This window comes from Ursus americanus, chromosome 8, assembly GCF_024610735.1.
Source record: "Ursus americanus isolate L20-20 chromosome 8, mUrsAme1.1.p, whole genome shotgun sequence".
Lineage (NCBI taxonomy): Eukaryota > Metazoa > Chordata > Mammalia > Carnivora > Ursidae > Ursus > Ursus americanus.
In genome coordinates, this window is record NC_142134.1 from 5,521,401 (window position 1) to 5,543,399 (window position 21,999).

The window sequence follows — 21,999 nt, forward strand, 5'->3', positions numbered from 1 at the left end:
TCCCCCTTCCCCAACACCCTACCTTCCCCCTTTGCTCCCAGCAAAGTCTACGACCCCTTTCCGCTCCGGCTCAGGGGCCCCGCGTCTTTCTCTTGCAACACTATCCCGTGGTGGAGGATGGGGCGTGAGCGCGGTTACACCCGGAAGGGGGCTCGGCTGGGGTGGGGGGGGGGGGGAAGGCTCGCGGGATCCGCGCTCACCCAGCCCTCTCTCCCCGGAGCGACCCTCTCCCCCGCGTCCCTCCAGATGCTGTCTGCCGCAGCGGGTGGTGGGGAGGGACCCTCTGCTCATCAATCCCGTTCACTCCGGCCGGCTGCTGCTCCCAATCCGCGTGCTCCCCGGGCGCTCTTCCTCTTCCCTTCCGCCTGTCATCCTCCCCACCTACCCTGCTGCAGCGCTCGGGGGTCGGCGGCGCTCCCGCCTGGTCGGAGAAGGGGCGGGGAGAAAGGCAGCGGGAGGAGCGGAGAGCGGCGGCAGGAGGAGGCGGTGCGGCTACGTGGTACCGCGGCCGCCCGGGAGCTCCCGAGCCTGTGCGCGCGCGCGCCTCACCGAAGCTCCGGCGGCGGGCGGCGGGCGGCGGGCGGAGCTGCGGGCGGAGGAGCAGCGCGCCGAGCGGGCGGAGCGAGCAGCGGGCGGAGCGAGGGTGGGAGGGCGCGCGCGAGCCGGCGGGCGGGCGAGCGAGTAGCGTCTTCACCAGCGTCTGTCGCGGCCGCGTTTGCCCGAAGCTCGGACAGACGGACAGATTGCCTGGCGGACAGACGCGGGCTCTCGCCTTGGGCTCGGGGCCAGCTTCGGCGAGGCTCGGGGCTTGCAGCGCGCGGCTTCTCCGCCCGCTCATCGCCACCCCGGCTCCGGCGGCCTCGACGCGCAAGGGGCTGGAGGTGCGGGAGCCGCTCTCCGCCAGTCGGTCCCCGCGCGGCTCAGCCCCGGCCGCCGCGCCGCGGCCCGGAGCTGCGTCCCCGATCCCCTGCTCCCCTCCGGGCTGCTCTGAGCAACGGTGCTCCGGAGCTCCAAACTCGGGCTGCCGGGGCAAGTGTCTTCATGAACCCAGAGGATGTCCGGGAAGCACTACAAGGGTCCTGAAGTCAGTTGTTGCATCAAATATTTCATATTTGGCTTCAATGTCATATTTTGGGTAAGTTGGAGCGCTTCTGGGATTTCAACTATTGTGGCCGATGGATCCGCGACGATTTCCCCCCACGTTGCTTGCTGCTTTTACTTTTCGCAGCCCCTCGGGCGCTTGCCCGAGCTTGGAGAGGCATTTGCCTTCCGCCTTTCTAGCTAGCGCGTTGGAGAGATAAACATTTAATCCTTTCTAGGAGTGGGAAGAGGTAAAAGAAAAACCGAAGCGGAAAGGGGGCACCCAGGCCTTGGGGTGGCTTTTTAAGGGACGAATAGCAGGGATGCAGATGAAAGAAAGGGCTCGGCAGTTTGAGAAATGAGCAACCACACGAATTAGATTTGCTCCCGGTGGGATATGGATGTTGGGCAGAGCGTGGTGTCATAATAGGGATGGCTAATCGGGCAGAGCCGACCCTGAGGTCCACCTTCTAACAAGGACCTGATTGGACGAGGGCTTGGCTCCGTGTTGCCGCGGCTGGTCTGTGCCATGCTCAGCGTGTATCTTCTTGCACCATCTCGGGCTTTGTGTAGGATGCAGATGCGGTGGTATATGGTTCTGTAATGTACACGTAAATAACGCTTCCTGCGAGCTCTTCCCCAGCAGCTGGAAAGCGCTCTTTTGCATAATGGACTGGCCAGTGGGCGTGTGGGGTGGAGGGTTTTATTTCCATGTGTATATTATTGTCAGGATAATAACAAGTCACCATCAACATGTTTCAATGTGTTCGTGCCTCACAGCCTCCTTTTCTAAGGAGTGACAGAGCGGGCCGTTTTTGGGAAACCTTGGAGCAATGCAAAGCGAATGTGTGAGACATGTTTTATTGGGGGTACGGAGAGAGCAAATGCTTGAACGCAAGATTCAAACCACGCTCTGGCTTTGCTGGCACCACAATGTGCTGGACACCTATTGTAATTAGGCTGGGATGCCTACTCTTTTGTTTTGTTTGGATTCTTTTCCTTGATCTCACAAACGTGTTCAGCAACCAGACAAAGAGTTCACTAGGGCAAGGGGAAAAGGTTGGTTCAAACACTGTGTTATTCCTACCCCCCCATCCCATCCCATCCCCTTCCTTAATGGGCACCTCCCCCCCTCCCCCCGTGGAAAGTAAAGATGGTGGCTGTCTGGGGGTGTTCTCCAAGTTGCTATTCAGTGTAGGTTCGGTATGAGATAAACAATCGTCCAACGGTGGGATCAGTAATAATCGACAGCAGCGGGAACACAGGGTGTGTTTATTTTGATTCTCCTTTAATTTTAGCCATTTCCTGCAAACATATACATCTATGAGAATAGTTACCAATACAGCTTTTTATAAATTTTTTCCCTATACACATTTACCAAGCTGTTTTAATTTTTTCCCCTATTTTCTGTTCAAGCTTGTGTTGGTTTGCATGTTTTGCAAGGAAAATGGAAAGATTTGGAGACCACTTTCTGTGTCAGCATGTCATCTGTCCTCAAGACTCTGAAACAGAATAGGGGGGAGGTAGAGAACATGCATCAGTATTATATCTAATCATTCACAGGCAGGGTTTTTTTTTTTTTTTTTTGGTCAGAGATTGTACCTGATTCCTGTGAGTGGTCACCCCCTCCCTGCAGTCAAACACTGCTACAATTATAGGAAGAAGAAATTATTTTCTTTCCTTGCTTCTCTTTTTTCACCTTTGCTGGAAATGTTGAAAAGTAGTGGGGAGTCACATTTTTGAGTGAGGTGTTTTCATTTTATTGGAACTTGAAACTTTGTGACTTTGGGAGTTGGGGACTACTGACCTGGACTGGACTTTGTTGAGGTGGTGAGCCCGGGCCTCTTGGTTCTACTAGAACACTTCCAAGAGTTGCACATTTCAGCTACCAGGCAACAAAAAGCACCCAGGGGCTTTCTATGCAGTTTCATAGCAGGAGGTGGAAAAGAAGTAAAGGGATTTGGGCCTGTTTCCCTGACAGTTTGGTGTAATTTTGTACAGTGTACAGAGGAAAATTTAGTATTTTCTGTGGATTAGGTTGTGGCACAGCCATTAGAATTGTGGAGAGCGTTAAAGAATTGTGGAATGCTTGCGGAGAGAGTTCTGGAATAGAGCTGCATCTTGTCTGATTTTGAAAGTCTTCATCTCTTGTGGGGAGTTTTATGGGAAGCCTGAAAGGAGACCTAGGCTGTGGAACTAAACAAGCTGCCCCAGGTAGAATTGTTAAGTAGAAGCCTTCGTTCCAAGGCCCTTCTCTTACTCTGCTTTCTACATGCCTTCTCCCTCCTCTATGCCTAATGCTTTCCACCTTGATGCCCCCCATACCTTTCCTGTCCTGCTGTATGCTTCAAAATCACCCCATATTTAAATCTCCCAGTTTATCAGTACCATGGTTTTTAGTCATGATCAGCAGGAAGGTAACCATGACATTAGATTAAAGTAATTCAGACTAAGGTGTTAGTGACTAAAGAGCTGGGGTCAGTAACTTGGCAGCCTGCTTCTATCAAGTTGCACGTCTCTGCCTAATACAGAGTCACCATCCTGCCAGTTCCTGCCAGAAACAGCAGACTCAATGCTACTCTTACACAGTTACAAAGAAGAGATTGGTAACAGAGAGCATGGTTTCCTAATCTTACATTGTCACACCGTGAGATGCTAGAAGAGATTTGAAATACATTGAGGACCCTTGGATGTACAGTTCTGGCAAAATAAAATTGAACATATGGTAGCACCAGCACTGCGAGTTTTGGTTCTCTTGCTAATGAGTAGTTTGACTCATTGCTAGTCAGTTAACTTCCCTGGGCCTCAGTTTCTCAGCTTTTAAAATGAAGGAGTTGGACGAGTTGTAAGGTTCTTTCTAGTTCTGACAGAGGAAGTGTCTGTCGAGTTCCAACAGACTAGGGAAGAAAAATGCAAGACATAGGCACTATGTATAATGAAAATAGTGTATATTGCAACACTTGCTAAATTATAGACTTTTTCTGTTACTGAGGCTTGTCTGAAGATCAATTTCATTTTTTTCGTCAAAGATCTTTTCATAAAACACGCGCGTGCGCGCGCACACACACACACACACACACACACACACACACCCCACATCTTTCCCTAATTTCTTCTTGGCTTGTTCACTTATTGGTATAGTATGCGTTCTTCCCTGTCCCCACTGTGAATCTCAAATGTAGTCCTGTGAGTCATTAAATATATTTTTATTATTAGAGTTACAGTTTTGTGTGTAAAATATGAATCCTTTTACATAACAGTTGTAAGTGATATTCTGAGTAACAAAGTCAACATCTTGTACAGATTTCTTTCTCATTAGTTATCACAGGGTGGTGGGGGAAAATCTCATTTTCCCTATTTAATATTGGAAGAACTCAAGCCAGAAGGGAATTGATTTTATCGAGGGTGTCACCATACTGGGACATTTCTTGGAAAACCCTTAGGCTGCTTTGAGGTGGGTGAGGGAGAGAAAGGGACTTTTGTTTTAAAGTCACTTCTTTTAGGTCCTGAACCCCCACATCCCATCACCCACCATTAATAGATGTTTTGTTCCGGACTCTTTCGGATTTTGGTTCTAAGTCTTTAACTGTTCGTAGGCAAGTAAATTGACCTGATCCTGGTGTTGATCTGTTGCTGTGTAACAATCAACCCTGACCCTTAGCGGTTTAAAACAGAACTTTCTTACTATATCTCAGTTACGAGATTTGACCAGGCTTCTCTGGGCAATTGCACTTGGGGTTTCTTGGGCAGTGCAGTGAGATGTGGCTGGAGCTGGAGTTGTCTGGGGTAGGATGCCCCAGGTGACGTACTCACATGACTGGCAGTTGATGCTTAGAGCTCAGCCAGGGCTGTTGGTCAGAGCCACCTATATGTGGCTTCTTCCTGTCTCTGAGACTTGAAGAAGGTTCCAGCCAGTTAGGCTACACCCAGAACTGGCCCAGTGTCACTTACATCTATTTTACTTATTAAAGCACACGGAGAGCCTGCTCAGTTTTGGTGGGGGGGGGGGGGCTCGGGGAGGGGGGGAGAAGTTCCACCTTTTGATGGACAAATGTCAAGGTCATGTGGGTTGCGGCCATATTTGAAACATACATTCTGCTGCACTAGCCATAATTTCTTGTTTATAAAGGAAGGATAACATTATCTAATGGAATTGTAGTTTCAAGGATTCAGTGAGATAACATATTACCCAGTACAGTGTCTCAATAATTAACAAACGGTGACTATCATTGTTCTTGCCTCTAGACTTTATACTGCTTCCATCCTGTACTGTAGAACTTCTAGAATACTTTAGCCTGGTACTTTGGCATCATTACTACCAGATAATCATAATACCCTTAAGGAGATGAGGCAAGTGGATTCAGTAAATTTAATTGTCACTTATTAGAAAAAAGCCCCATGGATCATTGGAAACCTTGAATGACTTGGGAAAACAAAGAATGTTTTGGGAAAACGAATTCGTTTTTCTCTTCTTCTCCCAGTACAACGATTACAATAGCCTTGGATACTTGAGGCCAAATTTCTCTTTGATGTGCTTTCAAATATTACATTGTGTCTTTAAGTGGAGGTTTATCCTGGGTTGATGGTAGAATGTTGTATCTAATTTGTTTCCACAGGGCTCAAATTCAGAGAGGAGAGAGATTTAGGGAATCTTGGCGGTGTGTGTGGGGGGGTGGGCATCAAGTAGGAAGCCTTATCTTATGATTCACTATAAATTGAAGATGTTCTGGAATGACGATACATCAGCAGTTTATAAGTCATAATTTTTGTTTTAATTTGCTAGACATCTGTTAGCTTCGATGGCAACCATATGGGAGTCTAAATTGCCTTTTGAATTACAGGGAGATGGTAGGAAGAAGGCTAAATATGGTTATGAAAGTGTCATGTGGGAAAAGTGTAAGAAAGGTGTAGAGACCTCAGTGGGGAAAATAATTGAATACTGGACTTGCTTGGTCTGGCCGCTCACACTTGGGTCAGTGAGAAGACACTGAAGTATTCACACTTGATGATATGCTGGAAGACTGAAATGAAGCCAAGAGGGGAAAGCTGGAAAACCAAATGATGTTCCGCCCACCATCAAATTGCCAAAATGAGCTCATTTAGATGGAGTGCTCTGTCTTAATATGTCCACAACAATAGTCCTGGCAAAAGGTGAAAGCAGCCTGTATTTTAACAAAGCTTTGTAATTATGATCTCCTTCTTCTAAGCATCTCAACATGTCTTACAAGCATATTGTGACATCTTCGTGACAGATGAAAAAAGTGGAGCACAGAGATGTGGGGTGACTTTTGAGCTGTTGAAGAACATGTCAGGGTTCACTTTTGGAATATTAAGTTTCCTCTAGTAACGATAGCCCTAGCTTCTCCTTTGAAACTTATTTTAGAAGATGCTTTTAATTTTAAAATAAAGCGTCAAGTAAGTCACTTACATCTGTTCATAATTGAAAAGTGATAAAGTTTTTGCATATGCCTCAATTAACACCACCCACTAGCACAAAGAGTTAGGATGAAATGTTAAAGAATATGATTGTATGATAAACTATGTGTAGTCTATTGAAAATTTGTAAATGAAAATTGGATTATTAAAGACAAAGACAATGGAATATTGAAGACACACGCTTCTTTCCATATGTAACACTGATGACTGTCTTATATTTCTGACTTCTGACTCATTAGACTTCACTCGATTATAATAGCCTCAACTGCAGGGACTGTCTTTCCATCGTTTTCGTAAGCCCAAGGTCTAGCACATTGTCTGAGACATAGTAGGTGTTTAATAGATATTTGTTGAATGAATGAATTACGAAATCGTTGGAAAGTACCTAGGCGTCATCTCCTCTAACTTCCTATTTAGTGAAACATTTTCTCTGTGACGTCCTGCCAATCCGTTTAAGCATGGATTTGTTTTTGGACCACATTTCATTTGTCCTCCAAGTTGATGTAATCTGTTCTCTGTAACTTCCATCCTCCTAATTTACTGTTGTTGATTTTTAATTTTTATTTTGAAACAGTCTCAAACACAGAAAAATTGCATGCGGTATAACTTGTTTTTATCGTGAGTCACTTGAGGAAAAGTTGCCAGGGTGGTGGCTGTCACGCCAACACTTTAATGTATATTTCCCGTAAACTAGGATATTCTCCTAGATAGCCACCTTACAGCCATCAAAGCCAGGAGATTACCACTGATATGTTACCATCATCGAATCCTTGGACCTCTTTGAAGTTTCCCAGATGTTCCAATCATGTCTTGTAAAGAATCCAGTACAGAACACACATTATATTTAGTTATCTCCTTCAGTCCTTCTCTGTCAAGATCTTGATACATTTGAAGATTGTAAGCCAGTTATTTTATATAATGTTCCTCAATTTGGGTTTGTCTTCCATTTTTTCATTCTTAGATTCAGGCTGTGCATCTTTGGCAGGAAAATTACAGAAATGGTGCTACATTCATCTCATTGCGTACCCATCAGATGGCACTGATTTCTGTTTGTCCTATTACTGATGATGGTCACTTGCTTAAAGTGTTGTCTGCCCAGCTGCTCTGCTCTTTCCTTTTGTAATTCGTACATATTGTGTGACAGGTTACTTTGAAACAATGTAAATAGCCCAGTCCTTATCAAATTTTCGATCTATTTACCAGTAAGAACTTATTGTTTCTTTTTTCCCCCCTCAGGGTGTTTTAGTTAAGCTGTTGTTCTCCTTTCTTGAATGTTGTAGTTGGTCCCGGGTTTGGTGGTCAATGATGGTCTTTTCATGCTGCCACCTGTGCCCGTTAACTCCCATCATTCTTTGAGTACTTCTTTGCTTTCTGGTGGAACAAGATGTTCCAAGCTCATCTTGTAATTTACTGGTGTGATCTGTTGTATCAGCCAGTTCTCCAAGGAGCCCTGGTTCCTTTGAGTGGCAAATGGTATTTAGAAGCCAAGATCTGGTTGCTAAGTGTGCTCAGGGCTGTGAGGGTATCACCGTCTCTGGGAACTCTCAGTGGACAGAACTATGGAATATGTGTGTGTATATACGTATATGTGCATATACATACATTACATATGCATTTCTTTTTTTTTTAAAGATTTTATTTATTTATTTGACAGAGGGAGACAGCCAGCGAGAGAGGGAACACAAGCAGGGGGAGTGGGAGAGGAAGAAGCAGGCTCCTGGTGGGGGAGCCTGATGTGGGGCTCGATCCCAGAACGCCGGGATCACGCCCTGAGCCAAAGGCAGACGCTTAATGACCTACATGTGCATTTCTATATTTATTTATATTTTGAAACCATGAGTTCAGTGATAACTTCAAATCCCTATTTGATACCACAGGGTTTATTCTAAGTTTTTCCTTTTCTATATTTAGAAATACCTTCTTTGACAGTGAGATTCCTGGCTCCCATTATTTTTAACAATTTAGTTATTTGATAAAGTCTCCTTATATGTAGCCAGTCTTCCACAGCTGCTCCTGTCCCTCATATGGTTTCCCAACTTACCTGCTGATGTTGCAACACGAATGCCACAACCCCACACCCCAGTACAAACACCTTCTCACTGTGCTCGGACTCTGATACCCTGCTCTGGGCTTCCACATCCCTTCCCATACCTGTCCTTGTACAAAGGCCCACCTTGCTTGTCCCCACTAATGGCTTTAGGATAGAATTTTTCAGGAAGGAGAAGGGGAAGGCCCTAGGTAACAAAACAAGACTTATCTCCCTTCTCCGTGGTCCTTCATTATTTAAAAAAGGGTATTATGTCATTCCTAAACCTTCTGTTTTTCATCTCTAAAAGCTCTTCGTTCCTTCATGTATTCTTCACGTACGATTTCCAGATTGTTCTTTGCCCTGGTGGTAATACTCTGCCTATGGTCCCATTTGAACACATTTTCGTTACTGTAGCAACCACAACGGAACACATTCTTCACACACCCTTTCACTCAGCCAGAGAGCAGTGGGCTGTTACCATTGAACTTCCTCTTAAGTGTCTAGGCCATGCTGAACCTAGAGGTAGAAGCCTCTGCTACCGCCTGGATTTGTCTTTGAGTAGGTTACTGTCACAGATTATTTCTTCAGTTGCTTATCTAAAATATGGGGAAATAATTCAACATCTCACAGAGTTGTTATCCAGTATTAAATGAGAGCATGCATGTGCTTCGAAAAGGTAAATCTCTCCATACAAATAGGAGTTATTAACTTAAGCTAAACTGCACAGGCTTCTCCTGGCAGCCAGAGAACATTGCTGGCTCAAAGTGAATCTTCAGTGAAATGAAACCTTGGCTTCTTTTTAGGTGAACTTCTGTTAAACCCATCTCCCTAGGCTCAGTGCTAATCAGAAGCCCTAAACCTCCAGTTGATTATTTGAATTTAGATTTTGTACTATTTATTTATCCCGTTTACATGTCTTATTCTGGCCCAGTGGTTTTTAAACTGTGCTACCAGCAGCCCCAGGCTTCCTTGAAGTGTGCCCGGGGCCTCATTGGCAGGATCTGTGACCTGTCTTCCCTCCTGAGGACTGAGCCAGTAGGTTTAATATTTTGGGATATCATGAAGGATTTGGCTTGAAGAAAAGGGGTCCGCTGCTCAAACAGACTATTTGAAAACAACCATTCTAGCCTTCAGGTGTTTTTGAATCTTGATGGTCAAGGCATGTTTTAACAAAGTTATTCCTTGTATAGGTCCTTCTCCTGTGCGTGAATCTCTTTATGCCCAGGAAGTCCCTCTCACTAACTAGAGTGACTTCTGTAAGAGGAGTTGATATTTTACCCCTTTATAGATGTGGCAGCATAATTCATAAGTGGTTAGGAAATTTTAGTCTTCCCACCAGGGGATCTGATTCAGTAGGTCCTGGATGGGGCCCTGGTGGTGTGTGTGTTTCTTTGTTGTTTTGTTTTTTGTTTTTGTTTTTGTTTCGTGTTTTTAAATCCCTGCAGATGATTCTGATGCCCAGCTGATTTTGAGAAGCTCTGGTTTGTTGTTCTTGGCAAGATGTGGCATCTCTTCCCTTGCTGTCTGGAGGGGACACCTGGGGGAGCTGGGAGTGGGTAGTGTAGTGCTATGACCAGAGTGACTGATTTCATCAGCACATGAAGCTCGTGTTCATTGCCGATGAGAAAAATATAATGTGGCCTTATTTTATCCTTCATGGAATTTTTTATTAATCCAAAAATGCCAGCTTATTTTTAAATCTGAAAGTCCTAGAAACAAAATGAGAAAATCTCTGCTAAACAGAACCTCTTGTGCTGCAATTAGTATGCTAAAAATTAGCATCGTATAGAGAGAGAAGCTAGTTATTTACTCGATAGGAACAATGAAGAAATAGACATTCTGTTCTTTTGCCCTTGCTGTCCTGCACACTTCAGGGCAGGGGACTGGGTCTAACCCAGATGCTACATAGTGACCTGTCTCTCCTTCAGAAATCAGCCTCCCTGGCCAAGGTGCTCTTCCTTCCAGCCTCCCTTTCTTGGGGCATTCTCCTGTGTCCCTGGCCCTGAGTACCCTCATTTGGGGGTGGGGGGAGAAGAGAATTGCTTTCTGTATCTCTGTGGCAGCTTCATTGACTTCACCCGTGTCATGCCGTGGCGGGGACATTTCTTCTCTCATACCCAAATGTGCAGCACTCTCCCAAAAAGCTGACAGTAAAGCAACACCGGATACCCAAACCTGATATTTGCCAGTTTACTCTAGAAAGAAAAGGTTGAATGTAGAATATTCAGAGTGTGCATAATGAATTGTCCCATTATTTTGAGTCCTTCTTTTCCCCTACCCCCTTTTAAAAAATTACGCATTTGATTATGGCGAGTCTCCTAAAGTGGAAGTCTTTTGAAAGAAATAAAATTTGGAAATAAAATTTAAATTATTTCGGTGACATGTTTTACTGGGGCAGAGTTATCACACCAGTCCTAAAAAGTAGGACAAACAAAATAAATAAATAAACAAAGGACCCAGAGTGGCATACAAGCTCTGTGGTTAGCAAGGTATAATTTTTTTAAAGATATTTATTTATTTTAGAGAGAGAGAAAAGGAGAGAGAGAGAGAGAGAGAGAGAGAGAGAGAGAGAGAGAGACGGCACAAGTGGGAGGGGCAGAGGGAGAGGGGCAGAGGGAGAGAGATAATCTCAGGCCGACTCCATGCTGAGCATGGAGCCCAATGCGGGGCTCGATCCCGGGACCCTGACTTCACAACCTGAGCCAAAACCAAGAGTCGACGTGTAACCAACTGCACCACTCAGGTGCCCTGCAAGGTGTAATTTTTAAGTAATGTAGTCAGCAGCCTCAATAACAAAGTAGTTTTTGGAAGTGGATGGCAAAACACTTTGGCTCCCCTCACTGAAAAGACAAAAGGATGCTCTGTACCTCTTCCAGCTACTATTTACCATTTAGATAACTATTCTAAGAGATAGGGCTCTTTTTACTTGTTGAAAATTTTTTCTAAGTTATACTTGGCACTAAGTCTTGAATTTCTAAAAATCTGGAGGGAACAGCTGGTGCTCTAATAAATATTCAGGCCAGCTATTTTAATGCTTTGTACTTCATTAAGTAGTCCTAATAAAAGGGGAATACTTGACTTAAGCATTTCTCAAAGTATAATGTTTTGCTTCCAACAAAAATTTCCCCCAGCTCTTAATATTCCCCCCAAGCAGCCTTAAAATGTAATTCTGCCAAGTAAGTAGTTCTAATCACTGTTGAAGCATTTAATGCCACAAGTTCGTTCTCCTGTTTTGAGGTATAGTCAGTCCTGTGAAAATAGCCTAGCCCTCTCACTGATGGAGACTCCATCAGTTAATTTAGAAATTTAGAATTTAGAACAAGTCTTTATATGTGTCCGTATTAGAGTGTGATGATGAAGGTGCATCCTGACGCGGGCGTTCTCGCGACGCGGGCGTTCTCGCGACGCGGGCGTTCTCGCGACGCGGGCGTTCTCGCGACGCGGGCGTTCTCGCGACGCGGGCGTTCTCGCGACGCGGGCGTTCTCGCGACGCGGGCGTTCTCGCGACGCGGGCGTTCTCGCGACGCGGGCGTTCTCGCGACGCGGGCGTTCTCGCGACGCGGGCGTTCTCGCGACGCGGGCGTTCTCGCGACGCGGGCGTTCTCGCGACGCGGGCGTTCTCGCGTTCGGGTGGGATGCGGCGGAAGAGTCTGGTGTTAAGGAGCACGGACTTGAAGTGTGTCTGATTTTTAGCCAGCTCTCTTCCCAGACTTGTGACCTTAGGTTATTTTAGTGACCTTGCAGTTCAATGTCCTCCTCATCTGCAAAATGGCATTCTTAGTCATCGTATTAATTAATGTTTTTAATACTAGTATAACATCTGTCTTGGAGTCATGAGGATTAGAGGAGGTAAGAGGTATGAACTGCTTGGAATACTCCATAGGTATTAGCAATTATTCCTCTGTTTTCCTCAACACCCATTTTTTTTTTTTGTTCTGTGTTTTTTTTTTTCCTTAACTTCTTTCAGAACCATTAAAGTAATCTTACACGGTAATATATATTTTTTGTTCTCTGAATGTTCTGCCTACATAAGTGCATTCTCAAAATAACTAAAGGGAAAAAAGATCTAACAATATTCACAGTGTTCTTTTCATTGTAATGAATGGCATGTAATTCTTATCATGGATACCAGACCATGAATTTGCATCTATTGTTTGTTGTTAATTTTCCCCTTTTTCTTTACCCATTTAGATTCCCTTTTCATTTTCTTTGCAAAACCATACGGTCTCGTCTTAGTGTTTTGTGCTGGGAAGTTGAGTTTCTTATGTTGAGCTCTGGTGTTAGGCCTACCACCTGGTGGAAATCAAAACATTTTATTAGCATTTGTTGAATCCGGATGTTGTGGAACTATCTAGATGGCTGCAACTATATATTGTTCACATTATGGTTATCGTAAGTCCTGCATATTTTGGTCATTGTTTTGCTCTGTATTTCAGACAAATTCTGTAGATTGTGAAGGTGTCCTTAGAACTGATGCAGAAGTAGAATTTCGGCCCAAACTACCTGGTCATTGACTAAATAAATGGGCCACCCATCCTGGTGAACGGGTGACCCTGTGGCTTCTTCTCTGGGCCAGTGATGGGGGAGGCACCGGGAGCTGTGTTCTTTTGCCTCTAGTGGTGTCACCTGACACACAAGATCCAGGCATAATCTCTCTAATTGGGCTCAACTCTGGGAGAAAAGGCCGGGGCATGCTAATTTAGTAGGTGCGAGGAGCCTTGTCACTCATTCTTATGCGGAAGGTGTACAGAAATCCCCCAGCCCTTGAAGGGGGAGGAGGAGGGATGGAAGGGAGGGTGAATAGAATTTTTACTATAGTATTCACTGGTAAAAACTAATGATCTGTGCAGCATGACAGGAAGTTATAGGAGCACATTTGAGGTAATTTTAGCCTACCTACAGCATGCTCAACGCTATTGATTCAGATTCTCTCATTGACCTCCCGATCCATGGATGATTTGTGACGTCCCATTGGCAGTCACTGAAGTTATCCTCTTTGTCCTTCTGACCCAGGCTAGCCAGTTTCCATGAGGCCTGGAGGATGGCCACCTGGTAATCCAAACAGCGAACCCCAAAGTTGAGTCATTTGCAAGCTGCCTGCATGGTTTTGGGCAAACTGTTGTGTCACCTTGGAATTTCTCAAATTGTAATGTGTATACAAGCCACATGGGGAATCTTGTTTAAAATGCAGATACTGGGGACACCTGGGTGGCTCAGTCGGTTAAGCCTCTGACTCTTGGTTTGGCTCAGGTCATGATCTCAGGGTCCTGAGATGGAGCCCCTGCACCCTGCCTCTGGCTCTGTGCTCAGCCCTGAGTATTCTTGTCCCTCTCCCTCCCCCTCTGCCTCTCCCCCTGCTCGCTTTTGCAGGCATGCTTTCTCTCTCTTTCTCTCATGAATGAATGAATACATCATGTGCATGCAGATTCTGATTCAGTAGGCGTGAGAGAGGCCAAAAATCTGGCACTTGAACAAGCTGACAGGTGAGGCCGCTGTGGCTGGTCCACTGATCTCATTTTGAGCTGCAAGGATCTAGACCATTGCAAACTGATTCTTTTCTTTTAAATTGATTCCATTTTTAAACCTTAAATACATTTATTTTAAAAATTCTTGAAAAATATCACTATTCAAATACATACAATGACAATAATATAGCTTATTAACTTCTCGGTAGTGATTGGTGCCTGCTGGCAGGCCTGAGTCCGAAGCTTATTTTCCTTTGTTACCGTGGAGGTTAACAAGTGTGCAAAGTGTTCGACATCCTGGCATCAAATGGAGACTTTCTTCTTGACTAGACCAGAGGATTAAAAGAGAGTTGAAAAGAAAATGACTTTCGTATTCAACATTATTTAATGCGGTATTCTAAAATTGTCTCCTCTGGCACCCCAGGTCACCAGGGACGCTCACTTCGGGGAGCACTGCTTTTAAGTAATTCGAAGGAAGGCATGCATTTATAAGCTAAAACCCATTCGTGAGATGGGTGAATCTCTAGAGGGACAACAGTTGGGGAGATGCGTGGGAAGTTTTGCCTACTCCAGGTTCTATTTCCTGTCAGGGAAAAAGAGGAAGCGCTCCCCCCTCCCTTCTGGAAAATTGCTAACTCTGGGCCCAGTGAGCAGTTACATCTTAGGTAGAAAAAGGAAAATGCTTTGGGAAATTGGATCTCAGGCTAATATGAAGTTAACCTTAAGAACTGAGGTACTCTCTCTCAGTGGGTCCCTTCGACAGCTCTGTCTCCTCTTCCTTCAAGTTACTATCGATTATGTTCCATTTGGAATGAGTCCATTTACTTGATGCATTTTTAAGAAAAGGGCACTTTCTTTATGCTTTTCTACTGTAAAAACAATACAGCAACACTAATGTACATTTTTTGAAGGAAAAGACATTCACCACAATCCCAGTCATACTTTCTTTTGGTTCAGTTATATTAAAAATGGAGACTCTTAATCAAATACTCTGAGAGCAGTGAACCAACACCCCCAAACAAACACACAAACATTTCAGGGTTTCAGCTGTAGTCACTTACAAGGATTTGAATTTAGCAAACCTCAGTTACTTTGTAAAGGAAAAAAAAAATGCGCTTTTCCATCAATAGCTTTTAAGCATTTCTTCTGACTTTACCTGCACTTCCCCCCTCAGGATAACATTTAGAATAAGTGTTTCAACATACAGTACAAATACCTTGTGAATAAACATCAATTCCACAGAACCCAAAAAAAAAAAAAAAAAATAGATCCGCTTTAGGCATTTGAAAAATCCTGTACTTTTAAACGACAGAGTTGCAGTGTTAAGTAACTGAAAAAACAAAACCCCCAAACCCACGCTCTTAGCTTTAAATGTTTTCCAACATGACCTTTATGTAGACAGAAAAATATAGCTGAAAACTTTCTGGGCACCGGCTTTATTGTCGGCGGCTGCGTGCGGAAGATGCGCAGCCGCTGCTCACATGGCAGTCACGTGAGAAACGGTACCTAGCATTCTTTTTTTCAAATCTCATAACTGGAATCCTAGGGAAAATAGTGTTTATTTGGTACCAGTTCTTTTAGCTTTGTCTATTGGTTTTGGAAAGAATAAATTGAGTGAAGAGATGACTAGATGATATAATTATATGTGGCATTTTCATTTTTTTCCTGAGTCTGCAAGATTTAATAATCCCTAATGTTCTTCCTGTATGCTTTTAGAGTTTTAAAGTTGGTCTCTGGTGAGGATTTGAAACAATTGCGTAAAAGTTTGAAAATTGTGTTTTACTCCCCTTTTTTAAAGATACAGATCAATATTTTAAGAATGAAAGGATGGGTGTCACTGAAAAGAGGATAGAAATATTTTATATTTTGTGAAATACATATATTCCACTTAAATATTGATACATTTGGATTTTTAAAATATCAGGTGATAACAGTATATATCAATATATATCCTTCATGAATATGAATATTATCAATATATATCCTTCATGAATAACACATATTGATCTATATCCTTGGATTTTCTTTTTGTAAGTAGGTATATGCTTTCTTTGGAAAAAGAAAAGCTATCTATATGACCATATGACCTCCAATTTTATTTATGATAAAAGATTAAAGTTTCTTTTAGGACAGTGTAGTATAAATACGCAAACTAAATGAAATTTTTTTTAAGTTAAAAATAAAACCCAGAGATCAGTTTTAGTCTCTATGACATAAACAGAAAACAAGGTTATGATTATATTTTGGTTCTTAGATGAAGACAAGAAAATGAACTCTTTGAACTATAAAATTATTACATCTTCATTAGGGGCACCAACAGATCATTAATTATTGCTAAGACTCTTTCAAAATGCAGTTTTTTAATTGTGAGCTTTTGATTGACTATCCCCTGCCTTGCCCCCCTTCTTTCTGTGAATTTAATTTCAGAATAGAGAAGACAGGGCTTTTTGCTTTCAGTGAACGTGAATGAATCTCTTTCTCACTCCTTAAAAAGGTTAACCTGCTGATGACAGAACAGAAGGTTGGGATTATTTTCAGCAGGAATGGCTGTGTAAATATTAATTCGGTGTTCTTTGGTGGGTCTTTTAGCACCCAGGTATTGGAACTATCCTTTCATTGGTATTTTGCAGTCCGAATTATATCATCTTAGCACATCTGTGTTGAAAGGGACCTTAAAAATCATTTAGGCCTCTAGTTTTCACCTCCCTTCCCCACCTTTTCCCGCCTCTTTATAGTAGAATCCTTTCTTTTTTTCTTCCCCAGTCACGATTTTCCGCAGAGCCCCCAGGTTTTAAAACGGGACAGCTGTGGTCCCCGGAGCCTAGCGTCTCGGTGGGCTTGGCCAGCCTCTGCTAAGATGCAGGGGGAGAGTGTGCCGAGGGGACAAGGAGAGTCCTTGTGGATTTTGCGTCTTGCTGACGATGGTGAGGAAGGCATCTGTTTAGAATTTATGAATTCACCTAGGATGAAGTCCACGTTGGCTTGTGCTGTCCATAGGCTGTGTGCACGCAGACTTGCCCATTTCCAAGTGCTGGTTCTTTGACTCCACTTGGTTCTTCTGAACCGTTTTGGCGCAGGCATTCTGATTAACATCAACCTTGTTTATGTGAAGTAAGTATTCAGGTTATTATGTATTACTCTTATGCTTTGGAATGAGCAGACTCAAAAAGTTGGCTTCATATGGATTCCATATGTGGCTTTTACGTTAGCAGAAACACAAAGCCTTTCAATTAATTTGCACATAAAGTTGCATATTGAATATATTAAGCTTGATGGTATAGGTATTATTTGAAATTCTTTGTCATCTCTAATAGTGTTCATTTTTCATTTAAATAAGCTCTTAGGTATTTGAAGATTCTGGGGTGATTACCTTAATCTATGAATTCATTTAGGTCCTATTTGGGTTTTTTTCATACCTAATGCAGATAGTCATGGAATTTATTTTGTTTTGCACTCTTAGCTCCCAATAGTCACACATGATCTAAAAAATGGGCCATTAATTCTTTATTTCTGTAATTTAACTTTTTCCTCCCCGACCCCAATGCTAGGCAGAGAATACTGCCTTGTCTAAGGTAGTGGTGAAGAGACCGAGTGGGTTCAAATACTGGCCTTGACACTTTGAGCTGGGTGACTGTGAATGTATACTCCATCACTCTGAACTGTTCCTTCTGGGCAAAAAGTGAGTCTACCTGTAATTGTACAGGTTCACTGAGATGATGCGTGCACTGCTGAGAGGGGCGACTTTGTCATCAAATGTGGAATAGAGGACAACTCAGGACAGGTGTAGGCTTTTGGTTCATTATCACCTGGGAAAGGTGTTGGTGGTGTCCAGGAGCCTCAGCTGTCCCTGTTAGGGAAATACACTCTATGCAATAGAACTTCTCACTCATGGCAGGGTTTTCTTTGTTTTCTTTGTTTCCTCTTGTCTTTCACCCATCAGGGGCAATTGTACCTCCATGCTTTCCTTTGGCAACTGGATCTCTCTGAGGGTTTCTAGCCAGGACAGCTGCTCCAGTCCCGTCTCTCCTGCACCCTAATTTCCTTTCCTGTTTAGCTGCAGCTGTCCAGCATGCCCACTCCTGGCATGACCTGCTCAGCCCTCTGCTTCTATATCACAAATGCCAGCATTTCTCATGTCGTGCCTAGAAGGTCATTTTGAGGTCACAGACCTGTTTTTTTTTTTTAATGGTAGCATGTGTAGATCATTACAGTTCCAATAAAATAACATATAGATGTTATAGGCATGTTAAAGGCATAACATTTTTTATGCCTAGAAAAATGCCTATTGCAGCTATCCAATAATTATTAATTGAAATGAATTAATTAAATCTAAAGTAATTTTCATTAGGAACAAAATAAGCCTCCATCTGGGCCGTCTGCAAAGATTCGTTAGGTACAAGTAGGTATGTTTATGAACCTATTTATTAATATATAACTTATTCTGATGGCAATTACAAATTTTCTAATTGAATTTATATTTACATACTTAACAAATTTTTGGTACAAATGGTGTTTATGGGCTGTTGAACTTTAAGGAATCTGGCCTTTTAAATTGTGCTTTTCCACTGGGGATGTAAAAAGTCTAAGTCCGGCAAGAAGAAAGTTGCCTTCCTTCCCAAAGTTAGTGCCTTTCAGAGTGTGAACATTTGCCAAATGGAATTTCGTCTCGCTGGTTTTCATTTTCTGAACTATCATAAGTTATTTTTCTTCCTTCAACTGTAGGGATGAAGATTTCTAGAATTGAAGTTTTGCGCAGATTGAGACCAGCTTCTGTAATGTCCGTTATTTATTTCTCGTGCATTTCTAAACATAGAGAAGTTTCCAAAGGTGGAAGAGGTGAAAGAAAGGAGGAAGAGAAGCAAGGGTGGTGTTGGGCCACTGTCCATGTGCTTGGGGGGGATTCCCAGACTGCTATTGAACTGAGCCCTTAAATTGGGGGGTGTTTCAGAGTTCCTTTCCAGTGAGGGGCCTGTGCTGCTGCTGTTGTAATCCATGCCGTGAGTGTAGCGGGGGTTCCTGTGGAGACTCTGGGACTGTGAGCCCCAGCAAGACTATCCTCTACATTTAGGGACGTTCACAGGTTGTCAGGAGACGCTCATCCACACGTTTCTTGTGCTTCTCCACGTCTCGCTGCGGGTGCCAACAATGCTCTTTATCTGGGCCATTTCTTCGAGTGGTGTTTGCAGCGAGCAGTCTTGAAGGATGAGGTAATGTCTCTCTCTGGAACAAAGAGCAATCTCACTTACTGCTTATTATAAAGCAGCAGGTTCCCTAAAGCACGGTTCCTAGGCTGTGACGCAGACTGACAGCAACACGTGCAGCCGCCATCTGGGCCCCTCTGCGCCACCCACCTTGGACTTTGGGATGAGGAGAACGGACGCCAACCCGATGCTCGTGCTCTCTGCTGTGCTGTAATAGTCCTTTGTCTCTGACCCAGGTGTCTCGTGTGTTCTGGTAGCTTCCAAGAGACAGTAGCAGGTTAATTTGTTACCTTGTAAGTAGGGTGAAAACAAATAAGGCCAGACACAGGTGTATTGTGTAGTAGTTGAACATTTATCCAGTTAAATATATTCACCTGTTGTGTCCTCTTTAGAAACTAATGACCTGGGCATCACCTACAAATAGTGTGGTTGGGAAGGTGGTGGTGGTAGGAAGGTGGCGGTAGCTTCTCCTAAGACCTGATGAGGGCTTCTCGAGTACTTCGTATCTATGCCTCTGGCCCGTGCGTCTCCGGGGAACCAAGGGAGACCGAGGCATCTTTGCCAAGAATGGTTGTATCCTGAGTCAGGTAAGATGTAAAACTGACATGGGCAAGAGGTCGATCTTGAGAGTGTAGAGCAACAGAACCAGGAGTCTTGGTGGTGGGGGGAGGAGAGCACAGAAGGTTAGGAGCCTAGGATACTTGGCCCTGCAGGAAGAGAGACCCATGGGGAATTCCAGGTCAAGGCCGCAGGCCAGAGCCCATCTCTGAAACATCCTGCCTCTGCTGAACTGGGACTGGGGAGGAAAATTTGTTTGCGGAGTGAATTGTTTTTCAAGCAGTTAACCAGCCTACTGGAAAGGAACCCCGAGATCACCTCTACGCTGGTTTAGACAATTTAGAGAGCGTTTATAATTAGCAGTCATGCAGCTGATGAAAGGCAAGTAAAGAATATTTCTTTAGAACAATATTTTTTCTTCATAAAATATCTGTAAAAGTGTATTTACTTGTTATCCACAATATATATATTTGCTCTTTCCCCCATGAGAAGAGTAATATGTTTATTTGGCAATTAGGCCTGATATTAAGATTCTACATGGAGAAAGGACTTTCAGGGCTCAAAGAGGAGATAAAATATTGAAACCCCACTCCTGCTGTTTCTAGTGTGAATCTTACTGGCATTTAAATCCTAAATATTTTCATTTGTTTAATGATATGTGAAAGTTACTGTCTGCTGCCATCAAAGTGAGATCCATGATGACTGCCGAAATCTAAGGATTCATGGATTAAGTAAAAAGTGCATGGATCAAGAAGTGGATTTTAATGGGGGAAATATCTGTGGGAGTGACCCCCCTCTTCCCCAAGGACTGCCATATAGGGCTACACAGGTTGTGAACTGCACAACTCCTTGGAATGTGTATGATGTTCCCCAGAGTTGTATAATGTAGTTTTGTGTGCATCGGGCAGTCATCCAAAGGTTTAACTAAGTGGCATATAAAGTGGGTGATCCTTTTAAGTTGAAGGGTTCAGACATTTCTGCTTAGTGTGATAAGTACCACCTGTGCCTTTTAGCCCTTGAAGAATCTGGTGGTGATGATGTTGGTAGTGGGGGGCGTGGGGGCTGCTCATGGGGAGTTGGGAGCTCCCTGCCAAGGAGAGGGTTCCTCAGTCCGACAAGGACTGCTCAGGTGCCTTGGGATCTTGTGGACTGGGCTAAAAAAACCTCAGACCAGGGTCCACTGTCCAGCTGGTCCTCATCGGGCCCAGGGAGACGAAAAAAGCTGCAGTCGCTGAACCTCTGTGACTGGACGCTCGAAACCGAGTAAACCATTTGTTTGCTTATGTTAATAAGTGAATAAGCTTGGTCACTCATGTTCAAAGTAATTAACCTTGTTTGTGAAGTGATAGTCTGTACTTACACTGGATTCAAGATTCAGAGGTATTTGTTACCAAAATGAAGAGGCTGCCAACCAATTTTTTTTTTAGTTTAATACAGTTACTTTACTTTCTTTAAATTACGTGTGTGTGTGCACATGCGTGTGCAAATACACACACGTATAGTGTTTGCTAGTTTAAATGTGCAGATTAATAGAGATCCTTTTTTTGTGTGGAAGATGATTTTATTGCATACCTCTGCAAGTAATTTTAGGAAATAAAAACCAAATATTAACACATAAACTTCGCTGTTCTGGATGCAGTTTCATAAAAGACTTGGGAGTGGAATTCTCCCCACGGCATAAAGATACACTGCTGCCGGTTCTCTTCTGCCACTCGAGCTTGGGGACCTGTCGCACAAGGAGAATGCCTAGTATCCTTACAGCTAGGTGGAGGTACCAGCCCCCAGTGGGTTCCTTGTTCCCTACCCAGGTGAGCGGACAACCTCCAGGAAAGCCTAGAGGACTTGCCTGTCACTCCCACAAGCTGTTCCCCTAGCAGAAGTCACTATGTTTTCTATAAAGGGATTTTAAATAGCGGAAGGCCGTGGAACTTGGCATCATCAGGTAAGGACTTGAACCGTCCTTCTATTATTCTCTAGCTTTGTTGCCCTGACTCATTTTAAGCCTTTTGAGGCTTTGTTTCCTCCTCAGTAAAGTGAGTATGTTGAGAAACGGTTCTCCATAGAGGTCCCACGTTTCTTGTGCACATCTCGTGAGCTGAGGCACTCACTGCCTTTGTTCTGGGCTATCTTTTTAAGGATGTTTGTATAGTGAAAAGCCTTGGAAATTAAATGCCCATGGGAAGTAAAAAAAGAATACCTGGGTTTCCGAAGTTCAAGGGCCCTCTCTTGT

At 43.7% G+C, this 21,999-nt stretch overlaps 1 protein-coding gene across 1 annotated transcript in view; it reads left to right on the forward strand.

Annotated features, from left to right (window-relative positions):
* Positions 1–662: 662 nt before the first annotated feature.
* TSPAN5 (tetraspanin 5) overlaps positions 663–21,999 on the forward strand; it is a 157,884-nt gene continuing 136,547 nt past the window's right edge. Inside the window, exon 1 of the mRNA XM_045792202.2 lies at positions 663–1,135. Coding sequence (XP_045648158.1) covers positions 1,055–1,135 — 81 coding nt within the window. The 5' untranslated portion in view covers positions 663–1,054. The remainder of the gene's footprint in view (positions 1,136–21,999) is intronic.